The sequence below is a fragment of the Danio rerio genome, chromosome 6 (genome assembly GCF_052040795.2).
Source record: "Danio rerio strain M-AB ecotype USA chromosome 6, GRCz13ab, whole genome shotgun sequence".
NCBI classification, from domain to species: Eukaryota; Metazoa; Chordata; class Actinopteri; order Cypriniformes; family Danionidae; genus Danio; species Danio rerio.
Window position 1 is genome coordinate 3,793,965 of NC_141026.1, and position 25,360 is coordinate 3,819,324.

The following is a 25,360-nucleotide window of genomic DNA, read 5'->3' on the forward strand; positions in this document are numbered from 1 at the left end:
TAATAATAATAATAATAATAATAATAATAATAATAATAATAATAATAAAAATAATAATATTAAATACACAAAATAATTATTACACAGTTTACATTCAAAAAAGGACTAAATAAATAAAAAAATATATAAATAAATAAATATGTTATAATAATAACAACAACAATATTAATAGTAATAATAAATGCACAAAATAATAAATACAGTTTCCTCAATATAAAAAAATAAATATATAAATAAAAATTACTTAATTAATTAATTAATTAATTAATTAATTAAATAAATCAGTCATAATAATAATAATAAATAATAATAATAATAATAATACAAATAATGTACCCTACCCCAAAACGAAAAAATAAATTACAGTTACACACACAAAAGTATTTAATTTAATTTAATTTAATTTAATTTAATTTAATTTAATTTAATTTAATTTAAATAAATGATGAATAAATCAGTACTAATAAAATAATAAACACACAAAATAATAAATACACAGTTTCCACCAAAAAAAAATATTAAAAATAAATAAATAAATAAATCAGTAATATTAATAATAATAATACTAATAATAATAATAATAATTATTATTATTATTATTATTATTATTATTATTATTATTAATTATTATATTTTTAATTTGTTTATCAAAAGTTTACAAATTTTAGTAAATATATAAATAAAAATAAATACATAGAAATAATAATATTTTGTCTCTGTTTATTAATCGTTTACAAAATTAGCAAGATAAATTTATAGGAGAGTAGGAACAACTATAATAAAATAATTTAAGTTAAATAAATAAAGACACTGAAGACTAAAGTAATGATGCAAAAATATAAATGAAAAACATGGACAAAACAATATACATGGCATTTTTTTACATGCATAAAAATAAATAAATTAATAAATATTTAAGCAATTAGAACAACCTTTCTGATTGCAAATAATGGTGTTATGCAATCACATCTGTTGTATAATAGAACTAAGAAAAGAATAGGTCCCTGCATATTATAAAATAAGCTAAAAGAACACCTACTGTTCCTGATTACAAAGCACCAAAGTCCATCAACCAAACGACAGAAATGGAGACAAGGATTTTTTATTTTATTTTTTTTTCAGTGCACATCTTCTGGCTAAAAATAAATCAGAGTATTTAACATAAATGTATAGTAGTTTTCAAGGTTGGTGCTCTAGTGTTTCAACACTGACTAGCAAGAGTGTTCTGGATGGTTGCTATTTAGTGACAAGTTGTTGTTAGGGTGCTCTGTGTGGTAATTTATAGTTACTCTCTAGATATAACTGGATCTGTATCTAATATAGAGTCTAGATATGACTCTGCCGAGCAAACTGCATGCATTTGTTTGCATAAGCTCACCTCATGTAACCCCATATTGCATCTAAATATAGAAAGCAGAGCTCTCAACTAAAGAGATGGCTTCAGGTTCTGTTTTAAAGTTGGAAACTGATGAACTTTTATATATGGTATTCAGTTTCATTTCAGCTTCTTTTGGCGGGTTATTAATCAGGCCAAACTGAGATAAATCAAGCTATTGAGTTTTCTCTTGCATATTCTAGGGAGAATAATGCGCTGTGGAGCCTGATAAGACTTTAACACCACTGACAGAAAGTGGAGGGGAAAAAACAGACTGCAGGTGTAGCCATTGATAAATTAGCACTGCTTTTATCTTTAAACTTTTCCATCGCTTCTTCTTACCATTCCGCCCATTCAGAGAAGCTCCCTGACATGCATATTCATCAAGCAGAAATGTTGCGTCCAGATCATTCATTAGCGAATCACAAACTGAAAAGAGCTTTTTTTTTTTTTACATGTATTATTAATTTATTTTAGTCTTATTTCTTTCTTTCTAGTGCATATCTTCAAAGGAACACTCCACTTTTTATTTACATCTTTTAGAAATACTGTAGGCAAATTTTTTACAAGTCTCCTATAGTTTAACAGTTGAGTTTTACACAATCTTTGGGTCTGGCGGGAGCACTTTTAGCTTAGCTTAGCATAATTCATTGAATCGGATTAGACCATTAGCATCTCGCTCAAAAAAAAAAGAGTTTTAATAATTTTCCTGTTTAAAGCTTGATTCTTCTGTTGCTACATCATGTACAAATATGTTTTAGTCATTCATTTTCCTTCGGCTTAGTCCCTTTATTCATCAGGGGTCGCCACAGTGGAATGAACCGACAACTTATCCAGTTAATATGACAGTGCTAACCACAGAGCCACCGTGTTGCCTGTGTACTAACATCAATGGAATATATTTAAAAACATTTTTAGGCACCTACTTCAGCCTTTGAGCAGCAACAAAGTTTCTTGATTTATTACGCCAGAATGAGCGTATAGGTCCTAGACATATCTGCCTAGAAAGGAATAACTTTTTATTTTTAGTCAGATCTAGTACACAATGTAAATATAGAAAGATCAATTCAATGACTTATGCTAAGCTAAGCTAAATGTGTTCCCGCCAGACCCACAGATCATCAGAATGCATTCAAAACTGGTAAAACTATTTAACTTTAGGAGACTTGTAAAAATGAGCCTAAATAAAAAAAGGTAGTGTTCCTTTAATGTATGAGTTTGAATGCAGCAGAGGAGCAGAGCTGTATTTCTCATTAGAAGCTCATAGACATGCATTACCTCATTAAAGCAGGCCCGTGTTGCTCTGTGTGCTGCATATTAGCAGGTTTTGATTAGATGCTGTGTGAGATGCATGAAGCGTCTCTGTAGACACACTCACACACACGTCTTGCATGCGTATGCGCTGACAGCTTTTCTGGGCCTTACTGCTGTCTCAGGTGAGCTTGGATCTTTATCATATTATGAATCCGCCATCACACGTGTTATTTCCCTGTGATATTACTTTCATGCCTGGAGCTTGGTGTAAGGTGCAGTAGTGGAGAGAAGTGTCTGTGAGCACTTTAAAAAATAACTGTAATTCATCACAGCTAAAATTAGTCATTTTTTTCGAGACCCTGGCAAAATTGCAATTTCAAAAGACACCGTTAAGTATGGATTTTAAGCCTTTGAACTTAACTGTCAACTGTTGCATTTTAACTTAACTAAACTTAACGACTTAACTGTCACCTTTAACGGGCTTAGCTTATTTTAACTTAACTGTCAACTTAACTGTTGCATTTTAACTTAACTAAACTTAACTTGACTTAACTTAGCTGTCAACTTAACTTATATTTCAGCTTAACTTAAATGTCACCTTAACTGTCAATATAACTTAGCTTAATTTATCTTATCTTATCTTAGCTTAGTTTAACATATTTGTCAATTAAACTTAAATTTCAACTTAACTTAATTGTCAACTTAGCTGTCAACTTAACTGTTGCATTTTAACAACAGCCCCATTTTAACTTAACCTAACTGTCAACTTAACTGTTGCATTTTAACGTAACTTAACTTATTTTAAGAGTTCCACTGTAACTTAACCTAACTGTCAACATAACTGTTGTACTTTAACTTATCTCAACAGTTATATTTTAACTTAACAGTTGCATTGTACCTTAACCCAACTGTCAGCATAACTGTTGCATTTTAACATACCTTAACAGTTGCATTGTAACTTAACTGTCAACTTAACTGTGAACTTAACTGTTGTATTTTAACTTAAATTAACAGTTCTATTTTAACTTAACAGTTCCATTTCAAATTAATCGTTACATTTTAAATTAACAGTTCCATTTGAACTTAACCTAACTGTCAACTTAACTGTCAACTTAACTATTGCATTTAACTTAACTTAACTTATCTTAGCTTATCTTAACTTTACTTAACAGTTTCATTGTAACCTAACTTAACCTAACTGTCAACTTAACTGTCAACTTAACTATTGCATTTAACTTAACTTAACTTATCTTAGCTTATCTTAACTTTACTTAACAGTTTCATTGTAAGCTAACTTAACCTAAATGTCAACTTAACTGTCAACATAACTATTGCATTCAACTTAAGTTATCTTAACTTTACTTAACAGTTTCATCGTAAGCTAACTTAACCTAAATGTCAACATAACTGTCAACATAACTATTGCATTCAACTTAAGTTATCTTAACTTTACTTAACAGTTTCATTGTAACCTAACTTTACCTAACTGTCAACTTAACTGTTGTATTTTAACTGAACTCAACAGTTATATTTTAACTTAACAGTTCCATTTTAACTTAACTGTTCCATTTTAACTTAACAGTTCCATTGTAACTTAACCTAACTGTCAACTTAACTGTTCCATTTTAACTTAACAGTTCCATTGTAACTTAACCTAACTGTCAACTTAACTGTTCCATTTTAACTTAACAGTTCCATTGTAACTTAACCTAACTGTCAACTTAACTGTTGCATTTTAACTTAACTCAACAGTTCTATTTTAACTTAATAGTTCCATTTTACCTTAACATAACCAAACTGTCTATCTAAATGTTGCATTTTAACCTAACTTAACTTAACAGTTCCATTATAACATATCGTTACCAAACTGTCAACTTACAGTTGCATTTTAACTAAACTTAACCTAACTGTCAACTTAACTGTCATCTTGACTGTTCCATTTTAACTTAACTTAACTTAACTTAACTTAACTTAACTTAACTTAACTTAACTTAACTTAACTTAACTTAACTTTAACTTAACTTAACTTAACTTAACCTACTTGCTTTTTACAGTGTACATACTCACACCCACAATTGTATACATGGTTTAACAGAGATTTTCCATAGACATAATGTGTTTTATACAGAAAAACGGCTTATTATATGGTCCGCCCCACCCCTACCCCTAAACCCAACCATTACAGCAAACCTGTGGGAAAATCTGAGCATTTTGATCTTTTTAAGCATGTTGAATTATAAGGACACAATAGAGTACAACTAGCTACACACACACACACAGTGAAACTGAACAAGCTTGTCCTGAAAGTTGATGTGGATGTTTGGAACAGCAGAGTCCTGTTTATCTGTTTTCAGCCATTGACGTTTCTTCCCCCTTCTGAAGGTCAAGGCTGCATTCCAGCACATTTATACAGTTAAATGACTCCAATTAAGCGCTGCGTGTTTTTGCTGACGTTCAGCTTCATAGATCTCCTGCTCTCTGAGCTGTTTCTTCTGGGATGGTTCTGGATCTGGTTATTAATCTCTTAATTCTGCGCTTTTTAACCTTCACTCCTGTCTTCCCTCCCTTCGCTGCCTCCTCTATTGACTATCAATTGACTGTCATTAACACTGCTGAACTCCTGCTCATGGTGGATTTGTATGCAGCCCAGACTCCAGGGGGAGCTGAGCTGTTCATCCACCAGACGTGTGTGAGCGTTTTTATGGGTTTGGTCAAGTTTGTCTCACAGGCTCCTCCATCAACACATGTGTATTGGTGAAATACATGCTGAAGGTATAGATTCCTTAAAAATGTAGTCGTCATTGTTTTTCACCCTCATGTTTTTATGCAGTGGACGTTTATGCTGGAAAAAAATATACAGCTTAAATTAAGTTGATATAAAGGATATTATTATTAGTCTTGATTATTTCGTAGCCCCTACATATAATTTTATGACGCATGTTTTTGATATTCTCCTAATTATTTGCTGAGTGATGCGTAAAACTAAATTATTAGCTGTAAGCAAAAATATTATTGGATTAATTTTTATAAGAAAATACACTTTAAAACTGAATTCGCATGTACAATGTATTTCAATTATGTATTTATATTTACACTTAAGGAAACATTTTTATTTTTATAAATACTAAAACTACAACTAAAAATAAGTGAAGCTATAAAACTAACGCTGCGTCCGAAACCACATACTTCCATACTATACAGTATGCTAAAATCAGTATGCGAGCCGAGTAGCATGTCCCATTTCATAGAATTCCAAAAATCAGTATGCGAGAAGTACCCGGATGACTTACTACTTCCGCCGAGATTCTGGAGTGCGCATCCCATGTACGCTGTGCTATCCCATGATGCCTGGCGAGAGAATTCATGAATGGGAGTGAAGCGACGCAACTGGCGCATGTAGGTCGTGTGACCATGACAAAATGGCGCATGTAGTACGTTCGAATTCCATTCATACTTTTCACATTCATACTGTATAGAATATACTTTTCTAATGGCCAAGTAGTATGTTTAAATTTAAATGCAGTAGTTATCGGTTTCGGACGCAGCCTAAATTACTTTTGTTACTTGAAATTAAGTAAACCATTAAAAACCAAAATGTCAAATTATTAGCAGCAACAAAATAAAAATAATTACAATATTTACAATAATAATAATAATATAAAAATTATATATATATATATATATATATATATATATATATATATATATATATATATATATATATATATATATATATATATATATATATATATATTGCCTAGTCAAAAATAGACAAATTGGAAAATAAGGAAAAATAATAATGTTTTAATTATTATTATTAATAAAAAATACAAAACAATTATATATTTGGAAATCTATTGACAAAATATACACTATGTCTCACTATGTTAGTATCTTCTTTTAAAAGATAAAAAAGATAAAAAGTTTCACTAACTAATTTCGAGAGGAGCACGTGATATGATTGATCGCAGCTGGTCTCTCATCTGTAATCATTAGTAAGCCAATCAGATTAATCCAAATTTACTATAAATAGCCTGTCTAAAAGTATACCAGCAGCTTGCTCCCTGCAACTTTCACATGGTTGCCCACTGAAGCTAAGCAGGGCTGCGCCTGGTATGTACCTGAATGGGAGACCACACTGGAAAGCTAGGTTGCTGCCGGAAGTGGTGTTAGTGAGGCCAGCAGGGGGCGCCCAACTTGCGGTCTGTGTGGGTCCTAATGCCCCAGTATAGTGATGTGGACTCTATACGGCTCAGTGAGCGCCGTCTTTCAGATGAGACGTTAAACCTGAATCTCTGTGGTCATTAAAAATCCCAGGATGTCTTTCAAAAGAGTAGTTTAACCCTGCCATCCTGGCCTCTGTCCATCATGGCCTCCTAACCCTTTCCCATATCATAATGGGCTTCATCCCTCTGTCTCCCCTCCACCAATCACCTGGTGTGTGGTGTGCGGTCTGGCGCAATATGGCTGACGTCACGTCATTTAGGTGGATGCTGCACACTGGTGGTGGATGAGGAGACCCCCCCCCCTCCCCATTATGTAAAGCCCTTTGATTGCCCAGAAAATTGCTATATAAATGTAAGGAATTATTATTATTATTATTATTATTATTATTATTATTATTATTATTATTATTAATATTATTATTATTATTATTATTATTATTATTATTAACATTATTATTATTATTATTATTATTATTAATATTATTATTATTATTATTATTATTATTATTATTATTATTATTATTATTATTATTATTATTATTATTATTAATAATAATATTATTATTATTATTATTATTATTAATATTATTATTATTATTATTATTATTATTATTATTATTATTATTATTATTAAAACTACTCCCTTATCTTTGTTTTCCGAAAAAAAAACCATCCACCCCATCTCCTCCTGTCCTCCTTTACCAGCGGGAGCTCTCAAGAACTACCTGATCTCGTACCCCCTTACATGCTTATTGACCAGGCTAATTTGGGTACTAATTAAAACACCTTATAGACCAATATATGCCTTTAAGGTATTGATATGCACCATTTATGAGTAAGTATGGTAAAAGCAAACCATTGTGAAATAGCTCTGCCCTCCTGATTTTTCTTTTGCAGTAGTAAACTATTTTCAGGAGTCACTCAGGAATAAATAGCATTGGTTTGTAACAACATGAGGGTCTAACATAACAAAACAACTTTAATTTGTGTAGACTCTGTATTGGCCTTTTTAAAAAAAGTGAATATAAATAAAATTATGGAGTGTAGATAGAAGTGTGTTGGCTGTAGCCTGTGAGCAGGTTTGTACCGGCGTGTGTGTGTTTGTAAGTGATGTGTGTGTGCTGAAGCAGTAAGCTGTGTTTCTCTTCTCTCTCAGTGCCTGGTGCTCCTCCACGCAGGGTTGAGGTGGACAACATCAACTCCACTGCACTGCGTGTGTCCTGGAAGCCGCCTCTGCAGCAGAAACAACACGGCCACATACGTGGATATCAGGTGGTTTACTCACGCCTGGAGAATGGAGAGCCGCGCGGACAGCCCATCATTCTGGACGTGGCGCTGCCAGAGGCACAGGTACACTGCGCAAACACAACACTGTAAATCAGTCCAGACAGTTATGTAAAACACTCAATATAGGCTCATTCTGAAAACGCAGCCCTATAGACCTTTTTCATGGCTGCTGCATGGTGGGCGCCATAGCGACCAGCGTCTTCCGGTAGAATGCTAAAAACTTCCGTTTACAGCGTTTACAACTGGTAATTTGCGCTCCGAAAATGGGTTTCAATAATGTTTTTAATGGATAACAGAGTGTTTTTGTGACACACAACTTAGAAATGTGTCTGTTAAAGCCGTTATAATCTGTCGATGTGGTTCAAGTGCATCAGAAATACGAGAAAAACGTTCTCCTAGTTCACGTGTCTGCAGTCAGAAATAGCTCAGCAGCTTTTTAACACACACACACACACACACACACACACACACACACAGACACACACAGAGAGAGAGAGAGAGAGAGAGAGAGAGAGAGAGCAAACCAGAGTACTGGCGTAAAACTTAACAGGTATGAAAGTCGTGCAATTTACAAAAATGAGCAATAAAAGTCTGTTATTGATCCTCTGCTGCTGATTTGCTGTTCATTCTAATCGCGAGCCGTTTGTGGTTTATTTCGTGTGTTGTTTTCACCACGGTTTGTGTTTTTCTGTCATTTCGAAATGACACTAGCCTATATTTTCACTTTGTCACAGTTATTAAATCAGTGTGTCAGTGGCACAGTACAGGCTACGTGTGTGTGTCAGACAATTAGGTGAATAACATTTGTTTGGGCTGATTATATATTTGAAATAAAGAGAAACTGTTGACTTTAGCGATGACGAGGCTTCATTTAAACTGCAGAAGATGCCGTCTGACAACGAGGGGAAAACGCCTCACAGCAGCTGTTTTCCATCCTATTAGATCGCATTTCTTTAAATGATCAGTCTAGGAGATGCTGCTGATGGACAACAGTATTAGTTCAAAGAGGATAAAAGCAGGTAAAATAGATTAAAACTATCGTTTCAAAGCTGTCCAAATGTGACTGTTTACATGCATCAGCTGCCGACCGGAAGTTCTTCGCATTCTCCTTGCGCATACACGCAAAGCATAATGGGTAATTTTGCGTTCCAAGAAAAAGGTCTAAATACATTTCTGGAGATCATAAGAAGAACGTACTGCTGCATTTTGCATACCTGTCAACCCTCCCGTTTTTCCCGGGATTCTCCCGTATTTTACTGTTCTATCCCGCTAATCATCCCGTAAAGATATTTTCCCGTATTTCTCCAGTATTTTCTGTCTTTCTCTAAACAGCCGAGCCTCACTTTACGCAACACATACCGCCTAACCACCAGGGGTCACCCCATGCTCTAAAACGTGACTCTTCTGTGCTTTCGCTTTGTTTATGAATACAAAAAGAAATAAGTACTAAAAACGGCGCGATTCCATTTCCTGTTGAATACAGGTGCCGTCGCCCGTCCTATACAGTCCACAAAACAATCATATAATGGTGCATGACTGTCAGCTGATGCGCTCCATACTGATAAACAGATGCTGTTTCCCAAACGGATTCTGTACACGCGATTTGAAGCGGAGAGAAAAAGTCTGGCTTTTTGGTGCGTGTTTAAACAGACATACACACATAACTTATAATAATAACATATAAGGATGTCGATCTTGGTATTTTTTTTTTTTCCAAACACAGCTAATTTCGTCTTAAATAAGCATAAAATGTAAGGAAAGCAGTCGAATGCTTTCATTATAACGTTAGATGTGTGCATTTTTAAAGTGACACCTGTTATTTAATGTAATAAAAAAAATCGTAATAAATGAGAGATTCATTCGTTATACAGCGAAGAAACAGATAGTGAGATTTGATAGCTTGATTCCATGTCATTGTAATAGCTATTAATTTTAATGAGCTGAACTGTTTGCTAATGTATTTGCTGCTAATCTATATATTTATTTTTCTTTTGGTAATAATAATTTTTAAACATATTACTGACTATTTAACTGTTTATTTACAATGAAACAGCCCCAAAAGAACATATTTAGTAATTTGGGGAATCCCTTATTATGGTGGGCATATCCCTTATTTTCACATCCCAATGTTGACATGTATGCATTTTGTCTTTAAAAAGAACGATACGGGGCGATATGATGCCGTTCCTTTTAGCGCTACCAGCACAACCGCTTACCTCCATATGGACGGCTTTCCTGCTGTAACTAGTTTTAGATTGATCAGTCTTTCGGTCAGTTAGTCAGTCAGTAAGTAGACAGCAGCCTCTGGTGGATGTACGTGAGAACAGCAGGCAAAAATTGCACAAGAGAAATTTGAGATCTGAAAAAGTGTACACAGCGGCCTCTGGTGAATTCGCGAAAACAAAAACTGCAAAAAAAACAAAACAAACCTGGGATGTCTTTGACAAGGGGTGTCCAAACTCGATCCTGGAGGGCCGGCGTCCTGCAGATTTTAGCTCCAACTTGCTTCAAAACACCTGCAAGGATGTTTCTAGAATGCTAGCCCAGGTGTGTCTGATTGGGGTTGGAAGTAAACTTTGCAGGACACCGGCCCTCCAGGACTGAATCTGGACATCCCTGTCTTTGGCGCTCTTCAGAAATGTATATAGTGGTACATATCCATAATGAGCCTGGGTTGATTAAAAACAACAAGAAATAATTAGAATAATCTAATAAACATAAGCTGCGTCCCAAATCGCATACTTATGCCCTATTCTATGCCATTTTGTAGTATAAATAGTGTAAGTAAGTAGTGCGTTCACACTGAAAACTCTAAAAATAATAAGTGCACTTTAATTACCCGGATGATGCACTCATTCAGCCGATAAAATGAAGTGTGGAATGATGGAGACTTCATGCACTCAACGACCGCAGGTTTGCTTACGTAGCGGAAGAGGCGGAGCTATCGAACGCACATGTTGGATAACTTTACTTATTTTGGATGGTGAAAGCAAAATTCTCCTACGAGAGTGATTATAGCGCCTCCCGATGGTGAATGTGGCAATACTCACGGCAGGTATTATTTGATAATTCGGTTGTTTATTTCACTGATTTGGCAACCGTCAAACGTCATCAGGGAAACGGTTTGAATTTCCGCTTAGTAAAAAAACATTAGTGTGCCATTTGGGACGACACTACATGTACTATCCTGTTGAGTGTGTAAGTGCATAAGTACATAGTGAATGAGTGCATAGTGTATAGTGTGCCATTTGGGAATTGACCCTTCGCTAAGCCACACCCATAAACCGCCACCCACCAATCGTGGCTTAGCAACTGTAGCTACGCGCAGGGACTCTGTCAAGCTTTCGAGCGAGTGCATTTGGATTGTGCAAATCTGATACCCGGTATCCTTAAAGTTTGGACGGGATGGTGGAATTTTTTCCCTTTTCAAAACCTAAAACCCAAGAAGAGATGCCAGCGTGGATCAAGCTGTGTGAGTGGCGCTAAAGGAGCCTAAAGTGGACTGGTCTTAGCTGGTCAGGCTGGGAGATGACCAGCTAAAACCAGCTTGACCAGCCAAGCCAAGCTGGGAGCCCAGCCAAAACCAGTTATGTCAAGCTTAAACCAGGCTAGTCAAGCTGGTTTTAGCTGGATTTAGCTGGTCATTTTCCAGCCTGACTAGCTAGGACCAGGCTGGAAATGGCTGGAAATCAGCCTGGAAATGGCCAAAACCCCTCTAAAACCAGGCTGGTCAACCAACTAAAACCAGCCAACCAGCCTTGGTGTGTTTAAGCTGGATTTTTCAGCAGGGTAGTAAACTAGAATCACTCTGATTGGATTATTACTGATTACAGATGAGCAACCAGTAGTGCTCAATCATATCACATCCTCCTCTCGAAATTAGTTTATGAAACTTCAATTGAGTTTCTTTCTTCTGAAGAAAGTTGGAAATATCAGCCATTTACATCCATGGTGCTGCTTTTTCCCCCAACATTCTTCAGAATATCTTCTTTTGCGTTTAACAGACTCAAAGTTCAGAATCACTTGAGTGTGAGAGAGTACGTGGTGAGGAAAGCTCTTTAATGCATTCTCTCTATTAAATCAGTTGTTAATAACACATGCATTTTCCTCCTTTAAAGTGTGTGTTTGCATAAGCTGCTTCATTCATGAGCCCATCACACTGCAGGAGTAAAGCAGGTTGTGAGTTCTGCGATCTTCAATAAAAGAAGAGTCTTAAAATGTATAATTCAAAATCTGCGTATTTAGCGAGAGGTTGCGACACGAGTTCAGATCTCCAAGGAGGAGTCAAGTAAATATTTTAAGGTTGGAAAAGGTGTTCAGTTGAGGAGAAGGTCATGAACTTCTGAACTGAGTGCTTCGTCATCCTCCAGGCTTTAATCGCAAACTTTTAGGTTCTCAGTTTGGTGTTCATCTTCTTAGTTTGGGGCATTGCTTTTGTTTTTTTTTTGTTGGTCTGTAGTGGATGTTTATGTGGGATTTGACTTCCCCTGAAGGACCTTGTCTGTGGGTTGAGTTTTCAGCAGATGCAGGAGTGGGTTTTGTTTTCATACCTGAGGACTGTGATGATCAGTGTGTATGTGTGTGTATGTGTGAGAGAGAGAAAGAGCAGAGCTGTGAAGCATGAGGCACGTCTCATCAGATAAGACAGAGGCTGATCCATGTCTCCTTCAGCTCAGGAAAGTGTGTGTGTGTGTGTGTGTGTGTGTGTGTGTGTGTGTGTGTGTGTGTGTGTGTGTGTGTGTGTGTGTGTGTGTAAGAGAGTTTGTGGGTGACGTGATTGTATGTGGGTGTACTTGTTAGTGTAAGTGTGCGTGTTTGCATGTGTATGTGCATTTGAGAAGGTGTGTGTGTGTGTGTGTATGTGCATGCACGTGTGTGTCTGTGCATGTGTGATTTTGTCAATGTGTGTTTGTGTTTGTGTGTATGCATGTGAGAATATAGTGTATGTGCATTCATGTGAATGCGTGTTCGAATATACGTGTATCCGTGTGTGTGCGTGTGTGTGTGTGTGTGTGCTGACCCAGTCAATGAGACACAGTGGTAGATTGTGAGTTTCAGATAAACACAGTGGGCCGCTGGAGGTGGAGAGGAGCAATCTTTGGTAAACAGGACTATCTTTTCCACACAGGATGCTGATGATGGCCTATATTTACCAAATAAAAGAATGGGGCACGGTGGCTAGCGATTTTACAGGGAGTCAGTGTGTGTGTGTGTGTGTGTGTGTGTGTGTGTGTGTGTGTGTGTGTGTGTGTGTGTGTGTGTGTGTGTGTGTGTGTGTGTGTGTGTGTGTGTGAGTGTGTGTGCATGGTAAGTAAAAGAATATCACAAAGATTAGATCTCCAAGATAGCAGAGAGATAAAGTGGAGACTAAATGGAAAAATTCTCCTTTGATTTTACTTCTTCCAAATCCATTTGTAGACATTTTTGTAGTTATTCTCTGCTCTACATTTAGGGCCTACTCACACTATGCCATCCGTACTGTGCCCAGGCCCGTTTCCCGGATCATTTGAGAAGTGTGAGTGTGCTGAATCAGGCTCAAGCATGGTTCACTTGGCCGGCCCTGGCCCGGTTGGAAGAGGTGGGCCTGAGCGCGGTTCACTTGGGCTTTGTGTGTGAGTGCAAAACGCGCCAAAGCCCGAAACTGAAAGCGAGACGTGACTTTTAAGGGACTGTTTCATATGGATTTATTAATCATTCTTACTGTTCAGTGAACGCAAACCCCTCACTGCACGACAGCTGCACCTTCAGCAGACCTCCTCATTCCTGCAGAATGACGGCTTTATGATTGTTTATGAGCGGCAAAAGTGGTGGATCTGTTCGGCGAAAAATCTGACTGCGTGTCACCGCATCCCTAAGGACTGTTTGGCGAAATATTTGACTGCATGTCACTGCATATCAAACGACTTAAACAATATAACTAGAGAAATCTCCACTGTGCTGCTGAGTGGGAGCGCTTCTCACAGCATCGATGAAGTAAGTGTACCGAGGCCCGATTGTTGTGTGAGTGCGGGCCGTCGGGGGAGACGGGAGGGGGGACAAGCATGCTTTGACCCAGTTCAAGGTAACTGTACATAGTGTGAGTATGGCCTAAGAGTCCAGCAATATTAGAGCTGTACACTACATTCAGAATTTAAATTCAGTTCAGTTCATCTTTATTTCTACAATGTGGATTGTGTCAAAGCAGCTTCACATAGAAGATCTACTGAATTGAAACCGTCAGTCCAGTTTTTAGAGTTTCAGAGAAGCCAGTGAGAGGATTTTAAAAGATGTCTATTCGCTTCAAGTCACAGTAAAAAATAGTAGAATTCTGAAATACGATTGTAATGTAAAAAAAATTTTTTCTCTTTAAATACACTCACCGGCCACTTTATTAGGTACGCCTGTCCAACTGCTTGCTAACGCAAAGATCTAATCAGACAATCACATGGCGGCAACTCAATGCATTTAGGTATATAGACATGGTCAAGACGATCTGCTGCAGTTCAAATGAGCATCAGAATGGGGAAGAAAGGGGATTTAAGTGACTTTGAACGTGGCATGGTTGTTGGTGCCAGACGGGCTGCTCTGGGTATTTCAGAAACTGCTGATCTACTGGGATTTTCACGCACAGCTATCACTAGGGTTTACAGAGAATGATCCGACAAAGAGGAAATATCCAGTGAGCGGCAGTTCTGTGGTCGCAAATGCCTTGTTGATGCCAGAGGTCAAAGGAGAATGGTCAGACTGGTTCCAGCTTATAGAAATTGTGTTCGTGCGGTGCGTTCGTCCATGCGCTCATGCGTGCATTCGTTAATGCATGCGTTGCACGAGTGTACGTGAATGCATTTATGTATGCATTCGTGCATACGTTCGTTCGTGGGTGTGTTCGTTCAAGCATGCGTTGGTGTGTGTGTGCGCGTTCGCGCATACGTTCGTGCGTGCGTTCGTGTGTGTGTTTGTTCATGCATGCGTTCGTGCGTGTGTGCGTTCGTGTGTGCATTTGTGTTTGTGCATACGTTTGTGCGTGCGTTCATGCGTGCATGTTTGTGTGTGCATTTCGCGTGTGTGCCTGTGTGTATTTGTGTGCATTCCTGTATGCGTTCCTGTGTGCGTTCGTGCATGCATGCATTTGTGTGTTCATGCGTGCATTCGTGTGTTCATGAATGCAGTTGTGTGTGCATTCATGCGTGCATTCATGCATGTGTGTGCTTCATTCATGCGTGCATTCATGCATGTGTGTGCCTCATTCATGCGTGCATTCGTGTGTGCATTTAAGTGTGTGTTCATGTGTACATGCGTGTGTGTGGTCGCACGTGTGCATGCATTTTGTGGGTGTGTGCGTGTAGTTGTGTGTACATGCGTTCGTGCATGCATTTGTGCGTGCATTCGTTCATGCATGCGTTCATGAGTTCGTACCTGCGTGCATGTGTTCGTGTGTGCATTTGTGTATGGGTTCGTGCGTTTGTGTGCATTTGTGTGCATTCCTGTGTGTGTTCTTGCGTGCATTTGTGTGTTCATGTGTGTGTTTGTGTGTGCGTTCATACGTGCATTCATGTGTGCGTGCGTGCCTTTGTGCATGCTGTCATGTGCGTGTACCTTCATTCATGCATGCGTACGTTCATGTGTGTATTCGTGTGTGCATTTGTGTGTGTGTGTTCATGTGTGCGTGCATTTGTGTGTGTGTGTTTACCTGTGCATTTGTGTGTGCGTGCATTTGTGTGTGTGTTTACCTATGCATGTGTGTATGTGTTTGTGTGCGTACACGTGTGTGTTGCCAACCACAAAATAGCAGAAAACAGAAGCAGATACATTTCACGAATCATTTCAAAGAAATACAAGAATCACACTGAATTAATCATGACATTTTTAAGTAGAATCACTGAAATCGCTTTTTCATGTAAAACATACCGCCAAAACCAAAACCAATGTACCTGCTAGACTGAATTATTCTTCGATATGTTGCAAATAAAAAGTGTTTTAGCTGCAGTTGTGGAGGAGTATGATCTGGTCTGTGATCAGTAGTGTAAAGCGTGAAACAATAAGCAGTGTGTTTGTGCATTTGGCGTATGAAATATGAGCGTATGCTGGCATCAGGTCATGCAAATGGAGGCTTTTATCAGCTCAAAATGAAGGCTGAGACTCAAGCAGAAAATGACCCTCGATGCTGTGCTGACTGATATAACAATTTAACAGCACAAATAGGTGGTGCGGCGTCATATTTCATCATTTTCCTCATATTTGCCCGAGCCAGACAAAAAAAGCAGTCCTGTAGGGTCTTGTCGGCTGGTGAGGAATGTCTGAGATGACATTACTCAGTTCTCTGGGCTCTTATTTTGAAGAGGCATCAGTGTCAAAGCCAAATTACTGCTCATCTTCATCACAAGAGGGAGAAAAGCACTCAGAGACTGAAAGCTGAAGACTCTTCCTAACAGCACTGGATCTCATGACGTCTGGAAAACCATTAGAGGCTCAAATCATATTTTCTTATGTATTATCTAACTTATGATTACCCCAGAGGAGTCAGTTGGTTTAAAGACCTCTGGATGGGATTCTGTCTGTAGAGCAAACTAACATTTGTACAGTGCATCTGGAAAGTATTGATAGCGCTTCACTTTTCCCACATTTTGGTTTATGTTACAGCCTTCAAAAGGGATTACATTCAATAATTTCCTCAACATTATACACACAATCCCCCATAATGACAATGTGAGAAAAGAGTTTTTGAAATTGCTGCAAATTTATTAAAAATAAAAAAGCTTAAAAATCACATGTGCATCAGTATCACAGCCTTTGCTCAAGACTTTGTTGATGCACCTTTGGCAGCGATTATAGCCATAAGTCTTTTTGAATATGATGCCACAAGCTTGGCACACCTGTCTTTGGGAAATATTGCCCATTCCTCTTTGCAGTAACTCTCAAGCTCTATCAGGTTGGATAGGAAGCCGTGGTGTACAGCCATTTTCAGATCTCTCCAGACATGCTCGATAGGGTTTAGGTCTGGGTTCTGGCTGGGCCACTCAAGGACATTCACGAGTTGTTGTGAAGTCACTCCATTGATATTTTGGCTGTGTGCTTTGGGTCATTATCCTGCTGGAAGATGAACCCAGTCTGAGGTCAAGAGCACTCTGAAGCAGGTTTTCATTCAGGATGTGTCTGTACATTGCTGCATTCATCTTTCCCTCTATCTTGACTAGTCTTGCAGTTCCTGCTGCTGAAAAACATCCCCACAGCATGATGCTGCCACCACCATGCTTCACTGTAGGGATGGTATTAGCCTGGTGATGAGCGCTGCCTGGTCTTCTCCAAACATAACTTCTGGTATTCACTCCAAGAGTTCAATTTGAGTCTCATCAGAGCAGAGACTTTAGTTTCTTATGGTCTGAGAGGCCATTTAGAGTTTTTTTTTTGGCAAATTCCAGGTGGGAAGTGGCTTCCATCTGGCCACTATACCATACAGGCCATACAGATGGTTGTCTTTCTTGAAGGTTCTCCTCTCTCCACAAAAGAACGCTGGAGCTCAGACAGAGTAACCATCAGGTTATTGATCACCTCTCTGACTTAGGCCCTTCCTCCCTGATCACTCAGCTTCAATGACCGACCAGCTCTAGGAAGAGTCCTGGTGGTTCCAAACATCTTCCACTTATGGATGATGGAGGCCGCTGTGCTCATTGCAACTTTCAGAGCAGCAGAAATGTTTCTGTAACCTTCCCCAGCCTTGTGCCTCGAGACAATCCTGTCTCAGAGGTCTACAGACAATTCCCTTGTCTTCATGCTTGGTTTGTGCTTTGTCATGCACTGTCAACCCTGGGAGCTTATACAGACAGGTGTACGCCTTTTCAAATCATGTTCAATCAACTGAATTTAGCACAGGTGAACTCCAATGAAGCTGCTGAAACATCTCAGGTATGATCAGATGAAGCAGAACGTACCTGAGCTCAACTTAGAGCTTCACACCAAAGGCTGTGAATACTCATGTGCATGTGTTTCTCCAGGTCTTTTATTTTTAATACATTCACAGCAATTTCAAAAACTCCTTTTTCACATTGTCATTATGGGGTATTGTGTATAGAATTTTGAGGAAATAAATGAATTCAATTTATAAAGCGCTATGAATACTTTCCGGATCCACTGTATTTAGTTGAAGGCAGAATTATTAGCCCTCCTGTTCAGTTTGAATACTTTTATATTTTCCCCCAATATCTGTTAAACAGAGAGAAGATGTTTCAACACATTTGTAAACATAATAGTAATAATAATTAATTTTTAATATATCTTTGATTAATTGTTTTTTATAATGAGGGTACTTAATTTTACTTAATAGTACTTAATATATATATATATATATATATATATATATATATATATATATATATATATATATATATATATATATATAATAATATACTTATTTTAGTATATTATATAATATACTAATTAATTTATAATGTTGCTTTAAAATAAAGAAAAAAACACATTGTAAGGATTTAAAAGCTTATTTTACACTCTGTTTGCAGAAAAAAAGCCTGAAACCATTTTAAGAAACAACACACTGCCATGTGTACCTCAGCAGTTTTTCCTCTCACAGCTGTTAAATTACAGACTGAATCTGTATCAGGCATCTCCTGTGCGCTTTCAGAGCTTCAGACGTCTCCACTAAAAGAGTAGTGAAGCAGCAGAGCACATCTTCTCTGTGTGATCCGCCGTTTGTCTCTGTGTGAGCCAGGAATACATTACAGACGCATTGAAGACAGGAAAGACAGACTGCATGAAGGTGCACTGGCACACACACACACACACACACACACGTGCACAGACCTGCTTCAACATGTGTCTCCAGGGTCTCGCGCAGATCATCCACATCTAAATGTGCAGCAGTTCATCTACAGTTTAACATCTGCATCAATACTCAAAATGCATTCGTGCAGAAATATACCAGACAAAATAGATCCAAAAGATACGCTACATTTGATTTGTCGTTCTCAGCGGTCCACACTGGAAAAATAAATATTTTGAAACAACTTCAAAAAATGACAGTAATTTGTTCATTCATTCATTTTTCTTTGGCTTAGTGCCTTTATTCATCAGGGGTCGCCACAGTGGAATGAACCGCCAACTATTCCAGCATATGTTTTACACAGCGGATGACCTTCTAGCTTCTACTCAGCACCGGGAAACACCCATACACTCTTACATTCACACACATAGTCCTTATGAGTCCTCTCACATAGTTAGTCCTCACATAGTATCACCTCACACACCTGTCAACCATTTTTCCCGGGATTCTCCAGTATTTTACAGTTTTATCCCGCTATCATCTTGTAAAGGTATTTCCCCATATTTCTACCGTGTTTTCATCAGTCTTTCTCTGAAGGGTGCAATAAACATCCTCCCTATACGCAACCCATACCGCCGAACCACCAGGGGTCACCCCTTGCTCTTAAATGTAAGTCTGTTCTGTGATTTAGTTTTATTTAGGGATAAAAACTAAATATAAAAACTGTGGAATTCCCTTTTCTTTTCATTACAGGTGCCGTCACTCCTCCAATGCAATACTCAAAGCTGTCCTATAGCGGTGCGTGACTGTCAGCTGACGCCCTCCATAGTGATAAATAGACGCTGTTTCCCAAACGGATTCTTTACATGCGATTGAAGCGCAGCAAAAGTCTAAGTTTTGGATGCATGTTTAAACAGACATATACACATAATTAATAATAATAACATGTAAAGATGTTTATCTTGGTGGGGGTTTTTCCAAACACAGCTAATTTTGTCCTAACTGAGCATAAAAGGTTAGGAAAGCAGTCAAATACTTGCATTATAATATTGGCTCTGTGCATTTTTAAAGTGACACTTGTGTTATTTAATGTGATCAAACGAAAAATCATTCTCTGCTCTTTAATCAGAATGTGTAAGTTATACTGTGAAGAAAAGATCATGAGATTATTTTTATAAATAGATCTATTTCTTTACAATAGCTAGTGGTTTTAATAAGCTAAACTGTTTGCTAATTTATTTGCTGCTAATGTATACTTTTTTCTTTTGTATATAATAATAATTATTATAAATAAAACATATTACTGATCATTTAACTGTTTATTTAAAATGAAACAGCTCCAAGAGAACATATTTAGTAAATTGGTGGGGGGATATCCCCTTATTATGGTGGCCATATCCCTTATTTTCACATCCCAATGTTGACAGGTATGCATAGTTGGTCCTCATGGGGACGGGTGACAGGTATTACTACACTTGTGGGGACAACTGGTCTTCATAAAGTGATGAAAACCAAGACCACACACACACATAATGATTTTTGTTAAACTGTGCAAATTCCCCTAAACCCAACTCTGACAGAAAACATCCTGAATATAAAAATATTACATAATATACACTTCATCATGTATGAATTTAAAGCCATTTTCTTCATGGGGACCAAAAAGAAATTCCACACAAGGTCAAAAATGACTGGGATTACTACACTTGTTAGGACAACTGGTCCTCATAAGGTGATGAAAACCAAGACCACACACACACTGGGTTTCATGTCTTATGGGGACTTCCCATAGATGTAATGATTTAATTTATTAATCTGGGGTCGCCACAGGGGCGAATACCATGATGTTGAATACCATGACCACACCCACACTGGGTTTCATGTCTTATGGGGACTTCCCATAGGTGTAATTATTTAATTTATTAATTTGGGGTCGCCACAGGGGCGAATACCATGACGTTGAATACCATGACCACACCCACACTGGGTTTCATGTCTTATGGGGACTTCCCATAGGTGTAATTATGTAATTTATTAATCTGGGGTCGCCACAGGGGCGAATACCATGATGTTGAATACCATGACCACACCCACACTGGGTTTCATGTCTTATGGGGACTTCCCATAGGTGTAATTATGTAATTTATTAATCTGGGGTCGCCACAGGGGCGAATACCATGATGTTGAATACCATGACCACACCCACACTGGGTTTCATGTCTTTTGGGGACTTCCCATAGGTGTAATTATTTAATTTATTAATCTGGGGTCGCCACAGGGGCAAATACCATGATGTTGAATACCATGACCACACCCACACTGGGTTTCATGTCTTATGGGGACTTCCCATAGGTGTAATTATTTAATTTATTAATCTGGGGTCGCCACAAGGGCGAATACCATGATGTTGAATACCATGACCACACCCACACTGGGTTTCATGTCTTATGGGGACTTCCCATAGGTGTAATTATTTAATTTATTAATCTGGGGTCGCCACAAGGGCGAATACCATGATGTTGAATACCATGACCACACCCACACTGGGTTTCATGTCTTATGGGGACTTCCCATAGGTGTAATGATTTAATTTATTAATCTGGGGTCGCCACAGGGGCGAATACCATGATGTTGAATACCATGACCACACCCACACTGGGTTTCATGTCTTATGGGGACTTCCTGTAATGACATTTAATACTGTACAAATAACCCTATAAAAATACCCAACTCTCACAGAAAACATCCATAACTTTATATATTTAAAAATTAAATCATTCTGTATGAATTATGAGCAATTTTCATCATGGGAAACAAAAATAACTGGTATTGCTATATTTGTAAGGAAAAACGGTCCTCACAAGGTGATAAATACCAGGACCACACACACACACACAGATGCGCACACACCTACACACACTCTGGCGCTGTACTGTAGCTGATGATTTAGCCTCTCTGTCAGTAAGTAGAGATTAAGTTTCACCTTCAGAGGTTAAAAGATATGTGCTTATTCAGCACCTCGCTCAGGGATTACATTTTCCCCTTATTCCCCTCTCTCACTCGCACACACACGCTCACACACTCGCGTCTGCCAGTCAGAGCTGTGGGCAGCAGTGATTTCTCCTCTTAATATGGCAGCTGCATATTCAGTGGCCGCTTTGTCTTCCCCCAGATGCACATCTCACCGCTGATGGAGGGATTTATATTCCGCTCCATAACCTTGCTGACTAACAGCAAATAAAATACAGGCCGCCTTCAGACCCTTCCAAAACGCTTTAATCATAAAACAGCGAATACAAACACAGAGACGGAGAGATGAGAAAGCCACGGCGAGACAAAAGGAGCGATCGCTCCATCAAACACAAATGCAAAGCAAGCCTCCAGCGCTGCCTTCTACATCCTCACAGAGACAAACTACTGTGTTTCTTCATTCTGGACAGCATTAATTTTAGTGATGTCTGACATTGTACACTTTAGAACAAGGGTCTCAAACTCAAATTGGTGGAGGGGGGGCATTTCAGTGACTGACAATTCATAGGAGGGCCATTTTAACACCGAATAAATAGGAAACCTGAGATAATTAATGCGTAGGACAACAAACATGACGTTTACATTTCAAACATTACCTGACACCAGTGATAATGCAAATCAGCACATTTATCCTGTCACATCACGCAAAATTATATTTGTGGTTGTTGTTTGTATGGCCGAGCATTAGACACACACTCAGTCATTCTTCCACTGAGCTTATGCAGTCATCTAGCTTTTTGTTTCTTGTACATATTGAAGGGGTAGTTTAAATTACAAACAATAGGCATAATAATTATTATTCTGTCCCAACCGATTGTATTGTCCAATAAGCACAAGACAGCAGAGAGCAGTTTAGTGACTTTACTGACAAATTGTTCTTCTCAATATCTTTCTTTTTTTTTGTAAATCTACAACAAAGAGGGGGAAATTATGTACATATTCACATTTACTTAAACAAGTTCAATTCAACCAGCAGTTCAATTTTACTAATGGAGATATCTATGAAATCTTAATAAGCATATGAGGAAAATCTAATAAATGAGACCATTTGAATAGAATATTAGCATAATTATAATATTTGTTACACCACCAGCGTAACGTGTAAGCAATGAAGAAGTGTTTTATCAACAAAATACGTGGTAAAAAAACTGATAATAATCAAATGACCCATGAATATTTACAAAAATAGAGCTTTAGTAAAAATAGAGCACTTGGTGGAGGGTGCTTCCCAGTGCTGGGTTGCTGCTGGAAGGGCGTCCACTGCTTAAAACTTATCCTGGAATAGTTGGCGGTTCATTCTGCTGTGGCTAAAATAGAGACTATTTAAATCCGCTCGGTAAAACCTATGCTTGGTGGTTCATTCCGCTGTGGCGACCTCTGAAAAGTCAAAGAAAAATGAATGAAGAATTACTTGCTTTTTTTATGGTTATTTCCACTGTCAAAGGGTACCTAAAAGCGAACCGTACCATACCACTTTTTGTTTACCCTTTGCAAAGGGTACCAACAGGCTCAAAGGCTACCATAAGGCAGATCTAGATGTGCAGCTGAACGCTATTGATTTACAGAGATTCGTCACTCACAGAAGCTGGAGAATGAAAACAAAGGAAGCACCATTTTTAAAAACACAGTCGAGACATAACATTGTAATAATATATACGTATCATAACAAGCCATGGTCAACCCAAGCTCAAACAAACATTGTCATCGTCTTAATGAACAGCAACAGAGCCAAGAAGAACCAAATCTGCCGTGTTCTGTTGTTGTTTTACGAGCCCGTCTAAAAGCGTGAGCGTTTTCTATGTTGCAGTTCTATTTCGTCATTGATCTGCGGTTATAATCAAATCCTGTTCACAGAAATGTTAGTAATGAACATTTATACAGTATTTATGTGCATAAAGCATCTGTTTTGTGAGAAGTGCTTCTCATATGATATGTAAACGACCCGTACGGCGTTACTGTGACATTTCCTCGAGTAAAAATTACGTCGTCTGAAACGTTCTGTCCAACACTATGCCCACCAAAAGGGTACCATCTTGGCATTGGAAATGCAAGCTTGATAAAGGTTACCTGTACCGACCCGTACCATACTGAACTGTACCTCTCAGTGGAAACGAGCCATTATTATATACATTTTCTACAGTTTTATCATTTTGTTGTGCGACACACAGACTGCTGCACTGTTCATAAAGTAAAGTAGCAATGGTCACTGCACATGTTATAATTGGCAAAAAAAACTGCAACACTCCTCCATCGGCGTCCGAAATACAAAATATAGCGTGTGTGTGTGTGTGTGTGTGTGTGTACGTGTTTTGTAACATATCAGGACACAAATCTGTATAATGACATGGGTATGACAAAGATATTACAAAAAGGAGGTGAAATATGAGGACATTGGTGACGTCCTCATTTCTCAAAATGCTTATAAATCCTACAGAAAGAGTTTAATCAGAGGGGCGAAGCAGTGGCGCAGTAGGTAGTGCTGTCGCCTCACAGCAAGAAGGTCTCTGTGAAGGTCGTAGTGTATGAGTGTGTGTGAATGTGTGTGTGGATGTTTCCAGAGATGGGTTGCGGCTGGAAGGGCATCCGCTGCGTAAAAACTCGCTGGATAAGTTGGCGGTTCATTCTGCTGTGGCGACCCCGGATTAATAAAGGGACTAAGACGACAAGAAAATAAATGAATGAATGAATGAGTTTAATCAGAGAGTAAAGCTGCACACCGTCTCCTGTGATGGTTGGGTTAAGGCAGGGGTTTTCAAAGTGTGAGGCGCGCCTCCCCTGGGGGGCGCCAGAACATGTCAGGGGAGGCGCGGGAAAAAAATATAATATAATAAAAATATAATTATTAAGTTTAATTATTATATGTATTTTTATTATATTTAAACGTTTTAATTAAACAAAGAAAAAAATACGTCAAATATAAGAAAACCTATTTTACCTAGAAGGCCATAGCTGTGAATTCGCTTCTGTTTGGCAAGCCCGCCAATACAGGTATATGCCTGCTAATACAATGGGTCGGTTTCTAGGACCCACCCCGATTCAAAGCTGTAATGAAGTTCACGGCCCTTTGGCCGCCGGGAAGAAGGAGGCGGAGAACCGAAGCAGTTTTAAAGTGATTTATTAATGACAGTGACGGCAGCTCCGTCTAAACCAAAACACTTACGCGGTGGCCTAACTCCGTTCCCACGGCGCTCGGCCACGCCCCCTAGCCACAAAAGCCTTCAAGTTCAGGGCTTAAACCCAAAAGACGACGATATGATGATCAGTATTTGAGTTTAGGATTTACGTGGACAGGACCAGCTGATGAACCACGACCTTTATGTGTGGTTTGTCAAAATATTTTGGCTAATGACAGCATTAGACCCACTAAACTTCCACTATTTTGACTGGGATAGACAGTTCTTGGAACTGTTCTATTCATATTGAACCATCATCCTA

General features: G+C 38.2%; 1 protein-coding gene and 1 long non-coding RNA gene across 27 annotated transcripts in view; one reads left to right on the forward strand and one right to left on the reverse strand.

The window, feature by feature from the left end:
- Window positions 1–25,360, forward strand: part of ptprfa (protein tyrosine phosphatase receptor type Fa) — a 566,130-nt gene that overhangs the window by 447,948 nt on the left and 92,822 nt on the right. For all 26 annotated transcript variants that reach the window (XM_087254905.1, XM_087254894.1, XM_087254901.1 and 23 more), the window contains one exon: window positions 8,012–8,205. In XM_087254905.1, coding sequence (XP_087111031.1) covers window positions 8,012–8,205 — 194 coding nt within the window. The remainder of the gene's footprint in view (window positions 1–8,011; window positions 8,206–25,360) is intronic.
- LOC141386159 (uncharacterized) lies at window positions 1,121–6,242 on the reverse strand. Its single transcript, XR_015493009.1, has 3 exons — window positions 4,284–6,242; window positions 3,824–4,228; window positions 1,121–3,717 (listed from the first exon to the last, which is right to left on the reverse strand). It is a non-coding gene; the product is annotated as an uncharacterized LOC141386159 (long non-coding RNA).